The sequence below is a fragment of the Polypterus senegalus genome, chromosome 15, assembly GCF_016835505.1.
Source record: "Polypterus senegalus isolate Bchr_013 chromosome 15, ASM1683550v1, whole genome shotgun sequence".
NCBI lineage: Eukaryota > Metazoa > Chordata > Cladistia > Polypteriformes > Polypteridae > Polypterus > Polypterus senegalus.
Genome location: NC_053168.1, coordinates 67,804,370 through 67,822,074, shown reverse-complemented (window position 1 = coordinate 67,822,074; position 17,705 = coordinate 67,804,370). Strand labels below are relative to the sequence as shown.

The window sequence follows — 17,705 nt, the reverse complement described above, 5'->3', positions numbered from 1 at the left end:
ATAATTTTCTGACTACTTTGTTCTGTTAATAAAGCAGATTTTTGCACTATGCATATATTCCTGTGGAAAGAACCTGAAATAATCAAATGCTGATTAGCCTGTGCTATGAACTATGTACATACAGAAATGACATTAGTAAACTGATCTCACCAAGTAAGTTCCACAGTAAATACGCAATGTATCAGGAGGATGTGTAACATTCATAGCAAGCTTTTTTTTTTGCTTGTAATCAAAAGACAAAATATGGAAACTTTTATTGCTGTTATTCTAGAATAATTGTGCTGGATAACAGTAGACTGAACCACAAAAAGAAATCTAATGGTCACTTAAATCTGGTAAGCACTCCAAAACAATCAAAGCAGCATTATGATTTTCACTCAGGAAATCACAGCAACTTCCTTGCCAGCTTTTTCTTAACAAAATAACATTACTTGCTTTTGCTTAAGCATCAGAAACAAATCACAGTGTGTCATTTGCTAGATTTGCAAATAACATGGTTGAATAAATATATGAAACTCATCCACTTGGATTATATCCATTTTCTTTTTGCAATGCAGTTGGATACATTTCTTTGTGCATAAACCACAACAGCGCACTTTTAAAGTCTAATCAGATCAATCTGCCAGAGAAAACCTTTTTTGCTTTTGTCTTATCCACTTTGTAGATGTTGCAGTCGGTGCGCCATTTGCAGGTGCTGACCGAAGAGGGCGCGTTTTTATCTACAATGGTGTGAGTGAAGGATTAAAGCTTCAACCCTCTCAGGTTCTGGATGGAGTTTGGGCTTCTAAGTCTGCACCCGGGGGATTTGGATTTTCTCTCAGAGGAGACTCAGACTTGGACAAGAATGACTATCCAGGTAAGCAGCACAGGCACATTTTCCTCTCCTGTATGGCTCGTCTTCTCTTTCTGGAAAACACATTACAGCTAAATTACATTCAGGGCAAAGGTCGATCACCAGAAAAGGCACTCAAAAACATGGTGATCTTACTTTTTCTCTAAGAAGTTGTCAGTAAGTTATTGCTTTTTTCCATCAAGAGGATTTTTTTGGATGAAAGAGAGTACAAAAGGAGTCGTTACTTTTTAACACTTCTAACTCACATGGCACTAATGTGTTTTCAAGCAAGAGATTTTATTAGGAGTCAGTGATACTTTCATAACTTCCTTTGAAAAAAACAAATCTTCCAAGTTGTAAAGTCTTTATTAACAGCATTTTGAAGAATATTCATTTAATTTCGGGGGCCTAATTTGAAGAAATTAGCATGTCCTGGGGCTGATAAAACCTGACTTATTTGCCTTATCTCTGGTTTACTCATCATTTGTTTTAACAAAGATTTTCAAGTCAGTTATAGGATAACCATGTGGAAAACATTTCCTTTAAACATGTTGGTGTTTTTACAATTTGCTATTAGAGGTACAGTGAGTGTATATATGTTTCACTATCCAGTTCTTTTGACATTTTTGTGATAAGACTAAAAGTCACACTGATCTTGGATGAGCTATGTGTGAAAGACTAGCCTATAGTTAGATCAAAATGTAGAATGGCTCCAGCTGTCAGGTTAGCAGAGGCTTATCACCAATTTCTTATAAACCAAGAAGCGTTTGTTTCTTTCTTGAGTTCAAAAGTACAACCATGAGCAGGTCAGTTAAACTGCCTCCTAACTGCATTTTTAGCTTAGAATTATGCTGCATGGAACCATAAAAATGTCATGTTTTAGGATGACATTGCCACAGAAACAGATAAGCTTTGGTAAATGAGAGGAGGCCAATTTGGTTTGTCTGGTTAGATAACATCTCATTCAGAATTTAAGAAGTTGTCCAGGCTTCCACTTCAACTTCATGACATTGTAGTTTTGTCTTGATTTGCACAACCTTTTCCATGAAGAAGGGCTTCCTGGTTTCTGGCTTGTATGTACTTCTCCTTAATCTTCATCATTGTCCTCATCTGCCTAATTCTGTTGTATCAAATTTCCTGATGCTTTTGAGAATCCGAAAGACAAGGAATAGATCTCCGTGAAACCTTCTCATCTCAGCACTCAACAAGCTTTACTTTTCTTGATCTGTCAAGAGTAGTTTATGCAGTTTCTTCCCAGGATGCACTTCTTTGCTCCCCTATGCACAGCTTACAGTATAAGCTGCTGTTGTACTTCAGATCTAGTCTCAATAGCACATGATGTAGTCAAAACATAACATATTGACTTCTATCCAATAGTTTTTACAAAATAACCTAACATTTTTATTTGCCTTTTAGTTGCTCAGTTGATGTGAGTGTTGCAGCTACATACATCATTTGGTTATTGTAAGACAGCATCCCTAATCTTGTCTTTATAATTAATATTTTGTGTGTATGTAGCATTTTGCACTAGTCAACATTTAGCTCCATGTTCCAAGCAGTCTGGTATGTTTTGAAGATTTTGAATTGTTTTTTGCTGTTTCCTCAATATCTTCTGTCCCTTCCATTGCAGTGTTATCCCAGGTTTACTAACTATTCCAGAATTTATTATCTACTCTTCCATGTTCTCTTTGTCTCCTGCCAAGTACCATGGACTGCAGTCACATCTGCAACTTTCTAGTCATTAGATACTTCTCCCATTTGAAGTTACTGTCAAAATATGCTTAGTAAAGATTTTAAAATAGCTCCCTTCATTTCTTTCAACCCTACTGTTAAAATCCCATCAGGCTCGGGGGTTGTATTGGTCTTAAGCACATTAAAGAGCTGACTCTCCTATTTTAAAATCTGTAAACCCGGAACTCATTTTTACTCTTGCACAGGTTGTTCCATTTATTTCTTCTTTTACAGAAATTTGGGTAAAATCTTTACTGAGTTCATTCGCTCTGTTCTTCTCTCTTTCAATGGTTTCTCCTGTGCTACGAGGGTCCTATGGCATGGATAAATCTGTCCATTTCCTGTATGTCTGTACCTCAAGTTCTCCAGCAACTAGATTTGCGCACCATGCTCAGCTCACCAAGTCTCTTTAAGACTGAGGATCTCACAGGTCCTCACAGGCTCAGGAATCATTTTACATTTTTACACAAAAAAAGTTCCAAACCAAAAATAAAACACAACAATGCTAGGATGTTAAGTTCCTCAGCAAGAGTTAAACTGTCAGCAACACATTGATGATTGTCTATGCCTGTGATGTACGTTATTAATTGTCATGTTTTATAATGTGTTTGTTTCCAGTTGGTTGGTAACATCTTCTCTTTGAATTCTGTGTACTTGGTTTTCTGGGTGACACCATTTTGGTCGTCACATGCTATGCATTCCTAGTGTGAAGCCTGGACGTGTACAGCCGCCCTAACCCGACACAGACAGGGAGACACAAGTTTGCCACGTAACTCACACTTTTATTTTCAGTTGCTGTCACAGCACACAAGGCTCACCGAGCACACCACAGTCCCCTTTGCCAGAAGTCCTTCCGCCTCCACTCCTCCTCAAAAGTTTCATCCACTTCCTCCTGACTCAGGCCATTGAGTGGTGGTGACTGGCTCCTTTTATAGGGCACTCGGAAGGAGTCCAGATGCCCACCGAGCTTCTTCTGGCAGCACTTCCGGGTGTGGCGGAAGTGCTGCTAAATAGAGCCCTGCAAAAGTCCAGGTATCCCCTGGCAGTGGCCACGGGGCCCAAGCAGGGTTGAGCTTCCATGTTCACGACCCAGCTGGTAAGCAAGGGGTCTTAAAAATACTTTCTCCCCCGGTCCTTCTATACTCCCGGCATGGTAGGGGTACCGGCGCTAGACACACGTGTTGTACGCTACATGACACATGACAGCGCAACAGCCATTTTATGCAAAGATTTTGGGATTGTACATTTATGCATTCATTTAAATTATTCTAATGATGTTAATTATTTTTATAATTATGTTTATGTGCAATTTTGTTTGTCAAGTACACCCCAGCTTTATTTTGTTTTCAAGTCAGTTACTTTTGCTGTTTTTAGTGACGCGTTCCCGTTGCTACCTCGTGATGCCCAGTAGCAGTGCCATGTGATGTCATCACCAGGAATGTACTTAACGTCATGGTGTGCTGTAGCTTACATGCAAGATTTTGGATTAGTGCTTAGACCTATTTTGTGGCACTAGTTAGTCTTTAAAGAAATAAAAGGAAACTAAACATGGCTTGATCTTTTAAACTTTTTAATTTTTGGTTAGCCATGTGGGCTTTGTAACTCTGGCTTTATTTGTCCTTCTTTCTTTTGATCATTGGCCATTTGGACTTTAGTATGTTATAAAAGATGGCCACCAGCAGAGACTAGTGCTCAAGCAAACAGACGGTATAGGAAAAAGATTCTCATTTTAACTTGGACTTTTATAGAACCTTTTAAATTTAGGTGAATGACCAATTATCAGCTTGGGCTAGTGCCCTTAACTGTCCTTCATTATTGATCTGCGACACTTGCTATTAGCAAACTGTCTGACATGACTCCTTATTCTCAGGATTTAAATGCAACAATAACATTTTGGAGATGTGTGTAATAGTGTCTCAATTTGGGAAAAGGAGCACCATATTTTGTCACCATTAACAATGTGTCACTTTTACGGCTCACTCAATGCGTCCTGTCCAGTGCAGTTAGTGCCACAAAGCAGCAGACTATTTGGAGAAGAACACTGAAGATATTCAGCCTCTCCCTTTATGAAAAATCCAAAGCCTCTGAGTGCTGAGTTTAAGGGAAAGAGAGAATTGCGTTAACATTAAACGTTCTGGCCTTCTTGTAGCACACAAAGAATTTTAGGGGAGAAAAAATTGGATTTTTGCAAAAAGGAATTAATGAGTAAATGAAACTTTGCTGGCTAGTTATGAATGATGTAGTCTGGAGCTCCAGCTGCTAACTTGGTTTTTCACCAGTCAGAAATTATTTCACTCCCACGTGATGTCTGTGCAAGTGAACCTTCTCTGCTTATGCCTTATTAGCAAAATTTTGGGTGAAGCATAATCAGCACTTAAAATGGCTTTTTAAATATCTAGCAGACTGGCTGATTTTTTAACCACCATTCATTTTAATTCTGCAGTTTGGGGATGAATACAAGCACACTACAATAATATCATAAAGCCTGCAAACAAAATTAATTGATGTCACAAACTGTACAGCTTTGTTGAAGTGAAGGAAATGAAGCCGATTTGTTCTTTAAATGAACTGAACCAACATCTTGATTGTTTCTGATGATGTACTTCATTTGCTGGGTGCTGCAGAATGTGTGCTCCTACAGCACCTTAAAATATACTGTAAAGATACGCACTGTTAGTTAAGCATTAAACTTGGAAACTTCAGTATGGGGAAGAAGAAAATCTGCAAAATATGTTATCAGTCTTAAAAATGTATCAAATGTACGTGTGCATTGGATAATTTACTGTAGCTAGTATTTTCACAATTGATTTATTCAACCTCTTGTAGTTCAGGGATTTCCTACATAAAGTGAATGAAATGAATTCCTGCCAATTAGTTTATTTCTTGAAATCTACATAAAATTACTTTTTGGTGTTATAAATACAATACATGGAAATGTGAATTCCTTGTGGAAGCATCACTGCTGACTTTGGTATTTCTGACAGACTACAGTTTAAAAGTTCTACAGTAGTTCTACTTGTCTCTCATACACTTTATCATTCGTTCAGGTTTAAGTATATCGTCACATGTACAGAGTGCAGTGAAATTCTTAGTCCTACTATCGTGTCTACTCTAGTGCTGTATGCCATTTAAATTTTACTGTAAAAAGGCCCAGTCTCCGCTCATAACAACCCCAGACCAGGATAGATTGAGCTGAAATGAAAGAAAATACTAAAATGACAAGTTACTGTACTTATATTGTGGTTTTCGGGAGTTCTAACAGGCTTCATTGAGGACAAATGTGATTAAATGAAGGGTCTGTAGATTTTTGTATAATTAGTGAAGTCTGTTGAGTGTAGTAACTAAAAATGTAGTTTTAATGGGAACTACAACTCATTATCCCAGGAAACAAAAACCCTAAATTTATAGACAGTTGTTTATACTGAATGTTCTTAGTGCTTGAATGAATTCTGAGCAATGTTTGTTTATTTACTTTAGAGGAATAATAGTGCAAAGCCTTTATTTTCCTAATTATTAAATCATGTTTTTATAAAATACCCTACCACACAGCATAACCCTCCATGTGCAGATACAGATGTTAGGCAACGCTGGAGGTCTGATTAATGCTAGGAGCATAGAAGAATTCTCCACTTTATAAATTACTATAATTTGTCCTGATTAAAGAAAACAAAGAAACAGGCGGGATGTGAAAAGCCTAGCAAATGGACTGATCGACTTTACAATTAATTATTCTATAGTGTTCTGTTGACTGCCAATATAACATAAATATCACTCTGGTTAAAAAAGCCATCTGTATTTCATTTCTTGCTTGATAAGTAATCTGTCATTCATCTCTCATGAGGTTAAGTCTTTAGAAAGATGTCAATTCTGAATATCTGGGTTGTGTCAATGAAGATGTCTTTTATTCAAAGATCCATTGCGGTGTCATGGGGAGCAGTGTTCAGGAGTCAGAAACAAGGTTTTAGGCCATTGCAGAATATGTTGACACACACACACACATATATACCGAGCCAAATGACTTACGTCTCGAAGGATGTAGTGTGACGTTGAGGTAACCAAAGAAGCATCCATGCACTGTGAGAGAACCTTGCTGAACTCCACATAGATAGTTACTGAGCCAGGAGTTGAACGAGGGTTCTTTGTAGATGTGAATGTACTGCTTAGTAGGTGAGCAGTAACCTATTTTGTTTTTTTCAGAAAGGATAAACAAAATATGCTACTAACGCATTTCTGAAGACCAGCAGATGATGTCAGAAATCTTTGTCAGAGGAAAAGCTAAAGACAAAACAGAACCGGCAATAAATAAAACGCCATACATATGTCGAAAATCCAAGTTGAAAAATGCTTTTAAGAAAACTCTCCTCCTAACACCACAAGCGATTATTTTCTTTTTTGAATCCTAAAATGTGGTGCACTGGTTAGCACAGCTGTCTCACTGATCGGACGTCCCAGGTTCACGTCCAGCACCTCGCCTCCTTCTGTTTGCATTCTCCTTTTTCTCCCAAGGTGCACCTGTTATGTTAACTGACGATTTTAATTTGACCATGTGTTAGAGTGTGTACGGGTGGGCTGTGGACTGGTGCACCATATATGATCGGTCTCTGCTTTGCCTCCAGAGTATCCTAGAGAGGAACTTCCTGGCCCTGACCTGGTATTGGATTAAGAATATCATGTAATCTTAGTATTATTGTTATCTCACAGCAATAGGTCAGATTCCTGGCCAGTTTTGGGCAGGTTAACTCCTGTAATCGTGCACCAGTACTACAATTTAATAAAAAATAAAATATCAAAAAAATGAACTGATATTAAACAAACCATCAAGCACCTTACAAAACAAATAACTGGTCTAAATTCTGGCTATTCTAGTGAAGACCAGTTGTATTTACTTGTCTTACTACGTGTAAACTGCAGAATTAATTGTTATTTCTAAGTAAATATTAATTAAGCGGACAATATCCATTAGTTGTGAGGGAGTATTTTAACACAATGGTGGTCTCTGCTGCCTCACAGCTCCAGACTCTTAGATTCAGTCCTGGCCTGTAAACCCTCTTACAAGTCAAGTCAAGTTGGGGAGCATGCACTGGTACAGTACATTGTCCCATACACCACACGACGAAACAGTTCGGGATACCGGTTGGCAACCCCCAGGCAGTCCAGTCCCACCCTCCGGAAATGACCCTCTATCTGCCGCAGCCAGGTGTTACGTGGGAGACCACTTGGCCTGGTCCAGCCACTCAGGTCCCCAACAATGAGAATCCTGCTAGCTGGATCACCCTGGGGGAATGCGCCACATGGCCGTAGTGCCGTAATTGGCTCTCCCTGACAATACAGGTAATGTGCCTCATTCGGGACTCCATGACTCCTACACATTCCCTGAATTTCTCCATAGTTTTCTTCAAGTACACTGGTTTCACCCCACATTCCAAAAATCAGTGCATTAGACTGACTGGTAATAATGAAGTTGTCTGTGGATAAGGGTGTCCTGTACCGGTTTGGTTCCTGACTTGCACCTCGGTGAGGTGAGCTCCGTGTAATTCGTGATTGGAATAAGCAGTTCAGGAAATTGAATGAATAAATGATTGGAATACAAGACCAGAGCTGAGACTTTAGTTCCAAAGGAGCTCTGAGTGACTGAATGGAGCACAAACTTGTGTGATTTGATCCAAGTCAGTGCTGCAGAAGCGTTAGATGCAATGTATTCAAACGGGGTGCCAAGGTTATTGGTTGATCTTTTATAGTTTTTTGTTTTACCATTGTCAAGTAATAGCCAAAGAGCACAAGCTTCTTTTTATATGACACAGATATTGATTTTATTAGCAGAAGAAATTATTGATTTTTTAAATTGTTTTTTAAGTTTAATTTCCCACTAACGCCACTTTAATTTTATTAAGTGAACAATTCGCAGTATTTACTAAAAACTGAAAGCCAGCTATCTGTGTCATGCTGTATCATGTAATTACTTGGTGTCTAATGCTCTCGATCAGGTTGAAATACCCAGTGTTTTAAGGCTCTGGCATGGCAAAAGAATTTACTCAAAGATCATGCAAGCTGAAGAATTAGTTTAACAGACCTGTTTATTAAAAGTGAGGCTCTTGAGTTACAGCCTTTTCCTTCCTCCTAAAATGTAAAGCTCTCATTTAGTTGGAGTTGTCATATTATGCCAAGCCCCCCCAGGGGTTAGAGAAAATTGTTTTAGTCTCAGTTTAACAGATTTTCATGCCAGTCTCCGAGATTCGTAGATGCGATAACCAGACGTTACTTCTGCCTGTGAAATGTTCAGGCTTAAAAGTGCAAAGTAGAATTTGCCTCTCGCAGGTTTTCTAATTCTCTTTAAAAAGCCACATTTGTTTGGCTAAAAAGACAAACCTGCCAAAGAAAAAGTACTCCTGTCTGTGTAATTTTAATAAAACCAACAACATAACACTTCATCCCTGTGGATACTGTGGAAGCAAGTCCTGCTTTGTCAGAGGTTCTTTTACACTGCTTTTAATTTCTCGATTATGTGGACCACAGTCAAACAAGTGGCAGTTCCAGTTTGTTTCCAGGAATCCCGAAGTCTGAACCCATAAACCAACTAAAGAAGGCTGTTGAGCAGGTGCTGCTGTTGTATACGGAAGCCATGCCATCTCACAGGCTTTGAGGGGATAAAAATATTTAATGTCACCATTTGGTTAGCTTAAACGTTTGGCCTTCTTTTCTAAATCTACTTTAGCTTTATTCCAGTGCCTTGAATATGTAGGACCTACAGCAGTGCATATTTGTTCAGATATGTTTTGCATCAGGACTGGACAGTGCAAGTATGCTGTGGCGAATTGCAGTGATCTCCATTTCAAGTTTGTATTGGTACACCTCTACCTCGGGCTCACCCAGATGGGCTGGCAAATGCCCCTCGCACAGCCATGCAAAATAAAGGTACAGTAAATAAACTCTACAAGGAGGCGCTCAAATATAAAGGCTGAATATGAAGAAGCTTCTTGATTTTGGCTGATTTATGAAATTAGACAAAATTAAGGTAGTGAGCTGACAATAAACAAATGCTTTGGTTTCTTGGCGCGCTTGAAAAATAAGGGTAATCAACCCGTAAAATAGACATATATTACAGAAAACCATTTTTGTAGGCAAATAAAATGGTGTGAATTGTCATTCAAGCGTGCAATAAACAGAATGAAACAACAATTCTGATCTTTAGTAATACACCTTAAAAAATGGGACAAATGTCTGCATGCATGTTTCTGTGGAAATGTTTGGGATTCCCCAATTTCTGGAATGAAAAATGCAATGCATTTTATTATCCATCCATCCATTATCTAACCCGCTATATCCCAACTACAGGGTCACAGGGGTCTGCTGGAGCCAATCCCAGCCAACACAGGGCGCAAGGCAGGAAACAAACCCTGGGCAGAGCGCACTTTATTATTACACGCATTATTAAGTACATTCCAGTAAACAGTGCACTGAAAATATTAACACGGAATACATTCAGCAGAGAATAACTGCCAGATGGACAGAAATCAACAGAAATCTACCCTAATAAAAGGACAAGCGTCCATGTGTGTGTCTATCTGTGTGTCCATCCAGTATAAATAGGTATAACATGTAGATGAAGGGTCAAAAAATAAAAATGATAATAAAAATACCAAATAAGGGTCTAAAAATAAAAAAGATGTTTTTATCAACCGATTGTGTTATCTAAGATTGTGCGCTGGCAACAGCAGGATGGTAGCGACTTTTTTACACCTGCTCGTTCCACATGTGTGAGGTTTATAGCTGTAGTGTTAATGAGTGATAACATTGCATATTGGGCAATGGATAAATGACAATAACAATAAATCTGGGAAACCAAAGCCCCAACATGACTAGGTTAGAGCCGGTGAACCAGGCCAATGTGGTGTCATGAACTGGGGAGGCAAAGAAGCATAAATTCTCCACAAGCACTTTCAAGATTGCCCTCTATGGTAGAAATACGGTCAAACCCTGAGTAGATACCCGAAACGGCCAGAAAAAATGTTCATAACAATAAAAGGATTTGTCTTAACAAAAGGCAGTACAAGCACAAAGAACTGCCTAAAAGGCAAGGTAAATCACAGTAACCACAGTTCCAATACAGAATCCAAAAATCGTAGTCAAAACAGAGCAGAGGTTCTGAAATCATTAAACACAGTTCCAAGACAGATTCCAAAAAGAAACACGCCATTTCCCCGGCACATTTGTAATGAACTGCCAGAAACTATGGAAGACCCTCCCATAAATAGGGTGGAGGGCCATTCCTGGCAGTGATTGGCAGGTGGCTTCACACCTTGGGGACCACCCGCAAAACACAAGGTACATAAGCTAGGACATTACTACTTACAAATAAACACAAAGACAAATTAACATAATAAATAAAAGAAACCGTGATACAAATAAATGATATAAAATTAGACACACTAGACCTGAAACATGACTTTGAACCCCAGCCTGGAGGAAGATGCTGCTTGAAACATGACACGAGGTAGTCACCACTGCTACATTTTCCCAGCGAAACACTTTAACTTTCAGAAAGATCAGTTTGACGGACAATGCTGAGAGGAAGGGGTGAAAATGGGCTGATTTATCTGAAGAGGAAAAGGCCACCGTTGCAGTGAACTCCATTTCAAGTTTGTATTGGTACACCTCTACCTCGGGCTCACACAGATGGGTTATGTGAGGGAAGGGAATCAGGTGTGTATCATTATACCAGACCAAATGGACAACCCATGTATCATGTATGTAGGTCTACATTGATTACTTAGATTTCAACCCATCTTTATCTATATTTCATGTAGCACTTGCATAATGTTCTTCATTCTTGTGGGTTGAAAGTAACCCAGAGGTGGAATGTTTGTTATTCTCAGTGGCTCTGACAGAGGAAGTTGGGAGCATGTTCTGATTATAGAGCATGACCACACTGCCTGGATTGTACCCAACTGGAGCTGTGCAATGGGTGACACCTCAGCACCACACTGGAACAGTGTGAGGCTTTTTACAGTGGCTGGAGTGCCAATCCTGCCACCAACCGCCCAGGTTTTCCCTGCAAGGTGATGGACTGGCTTGCAGAGCTGGATGCAGATTAACGTCATAGCCAGGACATAGCAATTGCAGGTTAAGGGCCTTGCTGAAGGGCTCAATGGAGTAGAGCCACTTCTAGTGTTTATGGGATTTGATCCAGCAACCTTCTGATTGCTGGCATAGATCCCTACCCTTAGGGCTACCACTCCACCCCAATGAAAGACTGTAAGACAAATGGATTTGTAGAGATGCATTTTAATGGTGGATCTACTGTAATTGCATGGTCTGGGCACAAGTTACAAAGGCAAGCACATGATCAGAAAAATTAGTGCACAGGACTGCTGGAAGTACTGAGGCTCACAACAAAAATGAGTGACTAAATCTAAATTTAATGTTAAGGTCAAAATTAAAACACACAAAGCAGAGCTAGGAGGAAAATGGGTGGCTTTCAAACTGACAGAAAGGAAACACCTGCTTCAACATGGACACCTCTCTGATCACGTGAAGGCTAAAAAATTAGAGGCAGGATGTAGGATGGGTGAATGGCAAGATCTTTATATTACTTTGAATGAGTATTATAAAAAAGGAGCATCAAGAAATCTGTTTAAATTAAAATCGGACTATTAAAGTAACTCATTATTGGTAAATATAACTGGAATCTGTTGACTAAAAAACATGATGTGCTTCATGGTGCTCTCAGTATTCTATAAAGGTTCCCATTTGTGAATAATCTGAGGACCTTTCAGAGCAACATGCTGCTTTAATTTCATGAGCTGCAAGGAATTCATCCGAAATGTGCCATACTGTGCAACATTTTCCATATCTTGTGGCCTTTATTTACTGACTGGTGGGATCTGTAAAGAATTCCCAATCAGCTTTTTCTGTCATGTAATTATTTATTTGTACCTTATAATTCAGCTTCTTATTTTCTTTCATAAATTATCGTAATAAATGAAATTATAATCACGAATCTATCATATTTTATTTTTTTGAGTCCAACTGTGGAAAATAAAATAATCTTATTCCAACAGTGCCATTTGTGGTCCGGGTTTTGGTCCAGATGGTAATAACAATTTGGGTTCATCAACAGCCATCCAGGATTAATATTGACAATACCAGACAGCATGTTTGGAGAAAAAAGAAAACACAATTTTAGCTTCAAATGCAAATAAATACATTAAGAAATAAAGAAATATATTTTGACGTTGAAGTAAAACAGTGAGCTTGAATATAACTTGGAGGTCTGAACTAAATAAATACGGTTCAAAGCTGTAATTCTGGTAAAGAATGAAATATACTGTATAGTCTCTGATTTTTAAATGTATAAAGACTATTATCAAACATCAGAGCTGCAAATCATAAAAGGAACAAGTAAAGCAAAGGAGGACAAAGAGTTAGTGACGCTTGTGCATCAGTTTATTTTGAGAGTGTCATTTTATTCTTTAAAACCCATCCAAACATGAGGTGTCTGAGCTATGACTCAAGCTCAGCTTTGCAGTGCCATCCACTATGCCACCTTTCAACATTAGTTTTAGAATTTAAAATTGTGAATAAACCTTACAAACAGAAGCATGCTAATGTGTTATAGTGTAAAGTTCAAAGATGGAGACATTATTAAACTTTGTGAAAGGATGCCTAATTGAACTGCGCAATAACTATTCCTGTTTTCTTTTAGGGTTGGCAAGTTGGGAACATTTACCATATATTGGAGCTTCAAACAACAAGAACTTTAAACAATTTTAGTGTTTATAAAACATATCTGTTCCATTCAGACTTCTGTAAAATCACAAAAATGTAGAAGGTCTGCATTTGATGAAAATTGGTTAATGCCCCCAAATCATTGCCAGCTGCATGTTACTTTGAAGTTAAATCTATTTTCTCTTTCTTTCTTTTTCTGACAGATTTGATTGTTGGAGCCTTTGGAGCTGGAAAGGCCATTGTTTACAGGTATGGAACCTTCAGCTTGTTCTGAATGAAATTTCATCTTTCATTGCATCCTTCCACACTTTCTACAATTGAGGCCTTGGCATAGTTGAGAGACTGGCAGTGATCTTGAGAGCAATACTTTCTAAAAGTTGTCATTCTAGGTAAAGTGCCATAAGGAGACGGGCCACAGAAAGAACAGTGTAAATTTCAGACCTATAAAGATTCACATAAAAACTAACAAACCTCACCCAAAGATCAAGATTCTACACAACCCTGTCTTTGGCAATCCACTAAATAGGTCTAATTGTCATCCATAAGGCAAAAGGTGACCATCAGATCCAGACGGACAAGACCAAGTTATTGGAAACTGGTTATTTGGCCATGAAATGCTATTAGCAGTAGAAGCCATAGACCAAACCTCTTGATCCTGGATGATCTTCCCACTTCTTTGGTGTTAATCCTCAAGAAAGCGTATATTTGTAGACAAAACGGTTGAGTAGTAGAGAGAACGCCATAACTGTTCTTCACACATATGTGTCCATTATCTGTTCCAAGCGTTTGGCCTTCTCTGAAATGCCTGATTTTGAACTTGAAAGACTACCATCCAATGTCCTCTCTAAGGACTGTGTTGGCATAACCAAAAATATTTAACTTCAGTGCCCTGTGAGCACTACTTAACATTATGCAATACATCTACCTATTGTCATCAGTAACATAATTAGGCATTTACTTCTTAAAACTTACATCTCTGATGAACTGCTGCCTTATGTTAGAACCTCAAGCATGCATTACAACAAGCAAAAGCTGGACTTCTTTGTCATTACACACATGGAACATAACTACCATATTCGGATTTTCCCTTTATTACTATAGCAGCTTTAAGTGCACCATTCTGAATAGCATTTCAGTGTGTTAGCAATGTTCATTTTAGTTCAGGCTCATAAGACAAGCAGTTTTGAACGCAGTCCGTATTGTACGCGGCTGCAGACTTGACATACCATCTCTGAAACAGTAAGGAGTAGTGAAAAATAAATATTAAGGTTACATTTCCACTATAACTTTAATGGAGGATAAAAGAGAAACTTGAGTTCATTGATCCCCGTCTGTTATTTTTCCCAGCATTCAGCTGGCATCCCGTGCTACATAGTTATTAAGTTGACTCCTACACATTGTATGCATCATCCACTGACTGTTTTTTTACCTATAAAAAGAAGAAGAAGAAGAATTGATTGTTGACTGTGTTTAACATGTTTGAGCAATCACTCGTGATTGTATCTGGGTAATTCACATGCATTACAGGGAGGCAGTCTGAACTGTACCCCATTCTGCTTTCTTTTTGATCATCTTTGCATGCCCAGAGAATCAGGGAAGTAGCAAGGGTAGTAGTAGGGAAGTTGAGTAAAAAAAAAAATTCTCATGCATGTAAGATTCCCCTGTGCATGAGAACATTTTGTGTGTTCACAACATATTCCTTCCATCTACTCATTGCCCCGCATCTGGGATTTTGCTGTAGGACTTAATTCACGTGGATGTTTCCTTGTTTGACTTTTCAATCCTAGAGACTTTATGATTCACAGATTTGTAATCAATATTTTTGTATATATATTACATTGTTGGTAAAATTTGTTAGATTCTGAATTAATTAGTAAACATATTATTTTACCAGAATTTGCTTGAAATACAATGCATATACATAATTATACTTTCTATTAAATAAACAGAAGTAACACTAAATAAGAAAAACAATATAAAGTCCAGTAACATTGTAGCTAGTTCAGTATGGAAAAAAGGAATGTAAAAAACTCCCAGTCAATAGCATTAATGGAGAAAATAAGCCATGGTTGGTTACATTGTTAGAGTCACAGTTTTGATGATCCTGACCAATTGGTTGCAATCCCCTCTCTTGCCATTCTGCAAATTAATAAATGGAAAAGTCAAGTTCCGAAAATGGATGAATGGGCAGTTCACTGATGCACTTACCTCAGCCTGACTATTATTCAGTACCATCTCTTTGTTATTCAGTTGCTTTATATGCATACCCCGTTCACCATCAGGAGTGCCTAAACAAGATGAATCTTTTCAACAGTGCCAGATAATGGAGCTGGAGTAGGTGTGATTGTAGTTGTCACAATGATTTTAGTATCACATTAACAGGGTGAGCTAGAGAAATGCAGCCTCTGCTCAAACACTGGAATTCCTGAAGCTGATGACAATTATTACTTTATATTGACTTCTAAAATTGATGAAAAGCTCTTTTGTATTTAACACTAGAAACAGCTATTTTCTTCCCAACACAACCCTTTAATACATAGAACCAAAAGCTTTGTAGTGTAGCAAAACGCAGAACTCTGGGGTCCTTTATGTCATACAATAACTAGAAAGCACAGGAAATGAGTGAGTTGTTTTGGGGCAGAATGATTTGTTTTCATCAAAGACTTCTCAGTATTTATGAATTCTGTCTCCATTGTGGAGGCACCTTACTGATCTCCATAGTACTTGCTTCTGTTTGTTATTGTGTGTCATTGGCTTACCACACAGAAAATGATTCCATAAACAACTCTTCTGTCTTTGCAAATGTGGAAAATATATTTATGGGTGGAAAATTGACAAAAAACAAGGTTTCTGCTTATGGCTTTTGATTTTCTATTCATGTCTCCGATCCAGTACTGTAAAATGTGCATTAGGTTAACTTTAATTAACTTTTTAAAAGCAAACAAAAAATGTAAGTGTAAATGGATATTACTTTTAAGACACAAATATAGCTCACATTCAGCTAGCTAGATATCTGAAAAGACTGCCTTCTTTGTGGTTAGGATTTGAGACATCCTATACTGTATGTAACTTATTTTACATTCAACCATTAATTTTTGAAACCACTAAATCAGCTCAGGTTTGCTGTTCACTAATACATGCAGAGTAATCCAGAGTCACCAGTCTACCTAACCTGAACTTTTTTAAGAGGCAAGGAGGAAGATGAGATTACTCAAACAGACATAGGAAGAAAGTAAAAACTCTACACAGATGATGATCAGACCCAGTCTCTTGAAGATGGCAGTAGTGTTTATCGCACTGCCACTGTGCCAACCTATGTAATTTTATATTTTTAGATTAGAACAATTTTGAAGAGAACAGAATATTTGGCCAACAAGATTTATAGTCGAATTTACTTTATTTCTGCAAAATCGCATTGTTGAGTTTTGAATTACTGTCTACCACACTACTTGGTAGTTTTTCACTCACTTTCTAAAAGTTTTAATTATTTTTGAAATAAAAGCTATATTGCTGTGGACTCAAACCATGAGCCATCTCAGTAAGTATCTGCTGGTGGCCAGCTGCAAATTCATAGCATCTCAAAGCAGTTTCTTACCAGCCTGAAAGGCTTGGCTGAACAGGTACTGCTCTGCTTCTGAACACTACGAGCGGAGAGCCTCCTGATAATGTAAGCTGAGCTGTCTCTGTAACTCAGACCCCACTGCCTCCACACTCCACCCCTCCACAGTGCAAGGGCTGCCGACTACGCCAAGTGTATTGCCATGGATTCACACTATAAGCCATCTCAGCTAGCATATTTGCACTGTGGAAGGGAGAAGCCCTCTTTAGCTCAGGCTGATTAGAAACTGCTTATGAGAGCCATTGTAAGCCAGAATTTGCAGGTTCATGGTTGACTACCAGAAACTACCCCAGTGCAATTCTGTAAACTGAGATGGTTTGTGGTTTGAGTCCACAGCAATACAAATATTTTTCTTGTTAAACTTAGTGTTTGTTTCTGTGATACTGTGAGGAATTCTGTTAAAATGATCTTTTTACTGTATCTATTAGAATGACAAACCTCTTAACTGTAAAAATTCAATTCTGATTGTTATCACAAGAATATGAAAATATAATTGTCTGATTTTCAAGACATTTTATTCATATGCAATTGCATTATTAGCAGGCAGTTCATTTTTTCTTCTGTTTTTACTCTAGATCCCGGCCAGTGGTCACAGTGGATGCACAGTTATTACTAAACCCTATGATAGTGAATCCAGAGAATAAGACATGCCAGCGTATGGACTTGGAAATCTTAGTGACGTGGTAAGACAAGTGTGATAAAGGGAGATTTCATGCTTTTTGCTATATTGCAGACTTGCTTCTTTGAACTTTCCACTTTTTCCTGTGTCCTTACTTTGTACTGTATGTGTTCAGTATA

General features: G+C 38.2%; 1 protein-coding gene across 1 annotated transcript in view; it reads left to right on the top strand.

Moving 5' to 3' along the window:
- itga8 (integrin, alpha 8) overlaps window positions 1-17,705 on the top strand; it is a 249,871-nt gene that overhangs the window by 72,721 nt on the left and 159,445 nt on the right. The window contains exons 13-15 of the mRNA XM_039736381.1: window positions 665-856; window positions 13,492-13,537; window positions 17,483-17,590. Of these exons, the coding sequence (XP_039592315.1) occupies window positions 665-856; window positions 13,492-13,537; window positions 17,483-17,590 (346 nt within the window). The remainder of the gene's footprint in view (window positions 1-664; window positions 857-13,491; window positions 13,538-17,482; window positions 17,591-17,705) is intronic.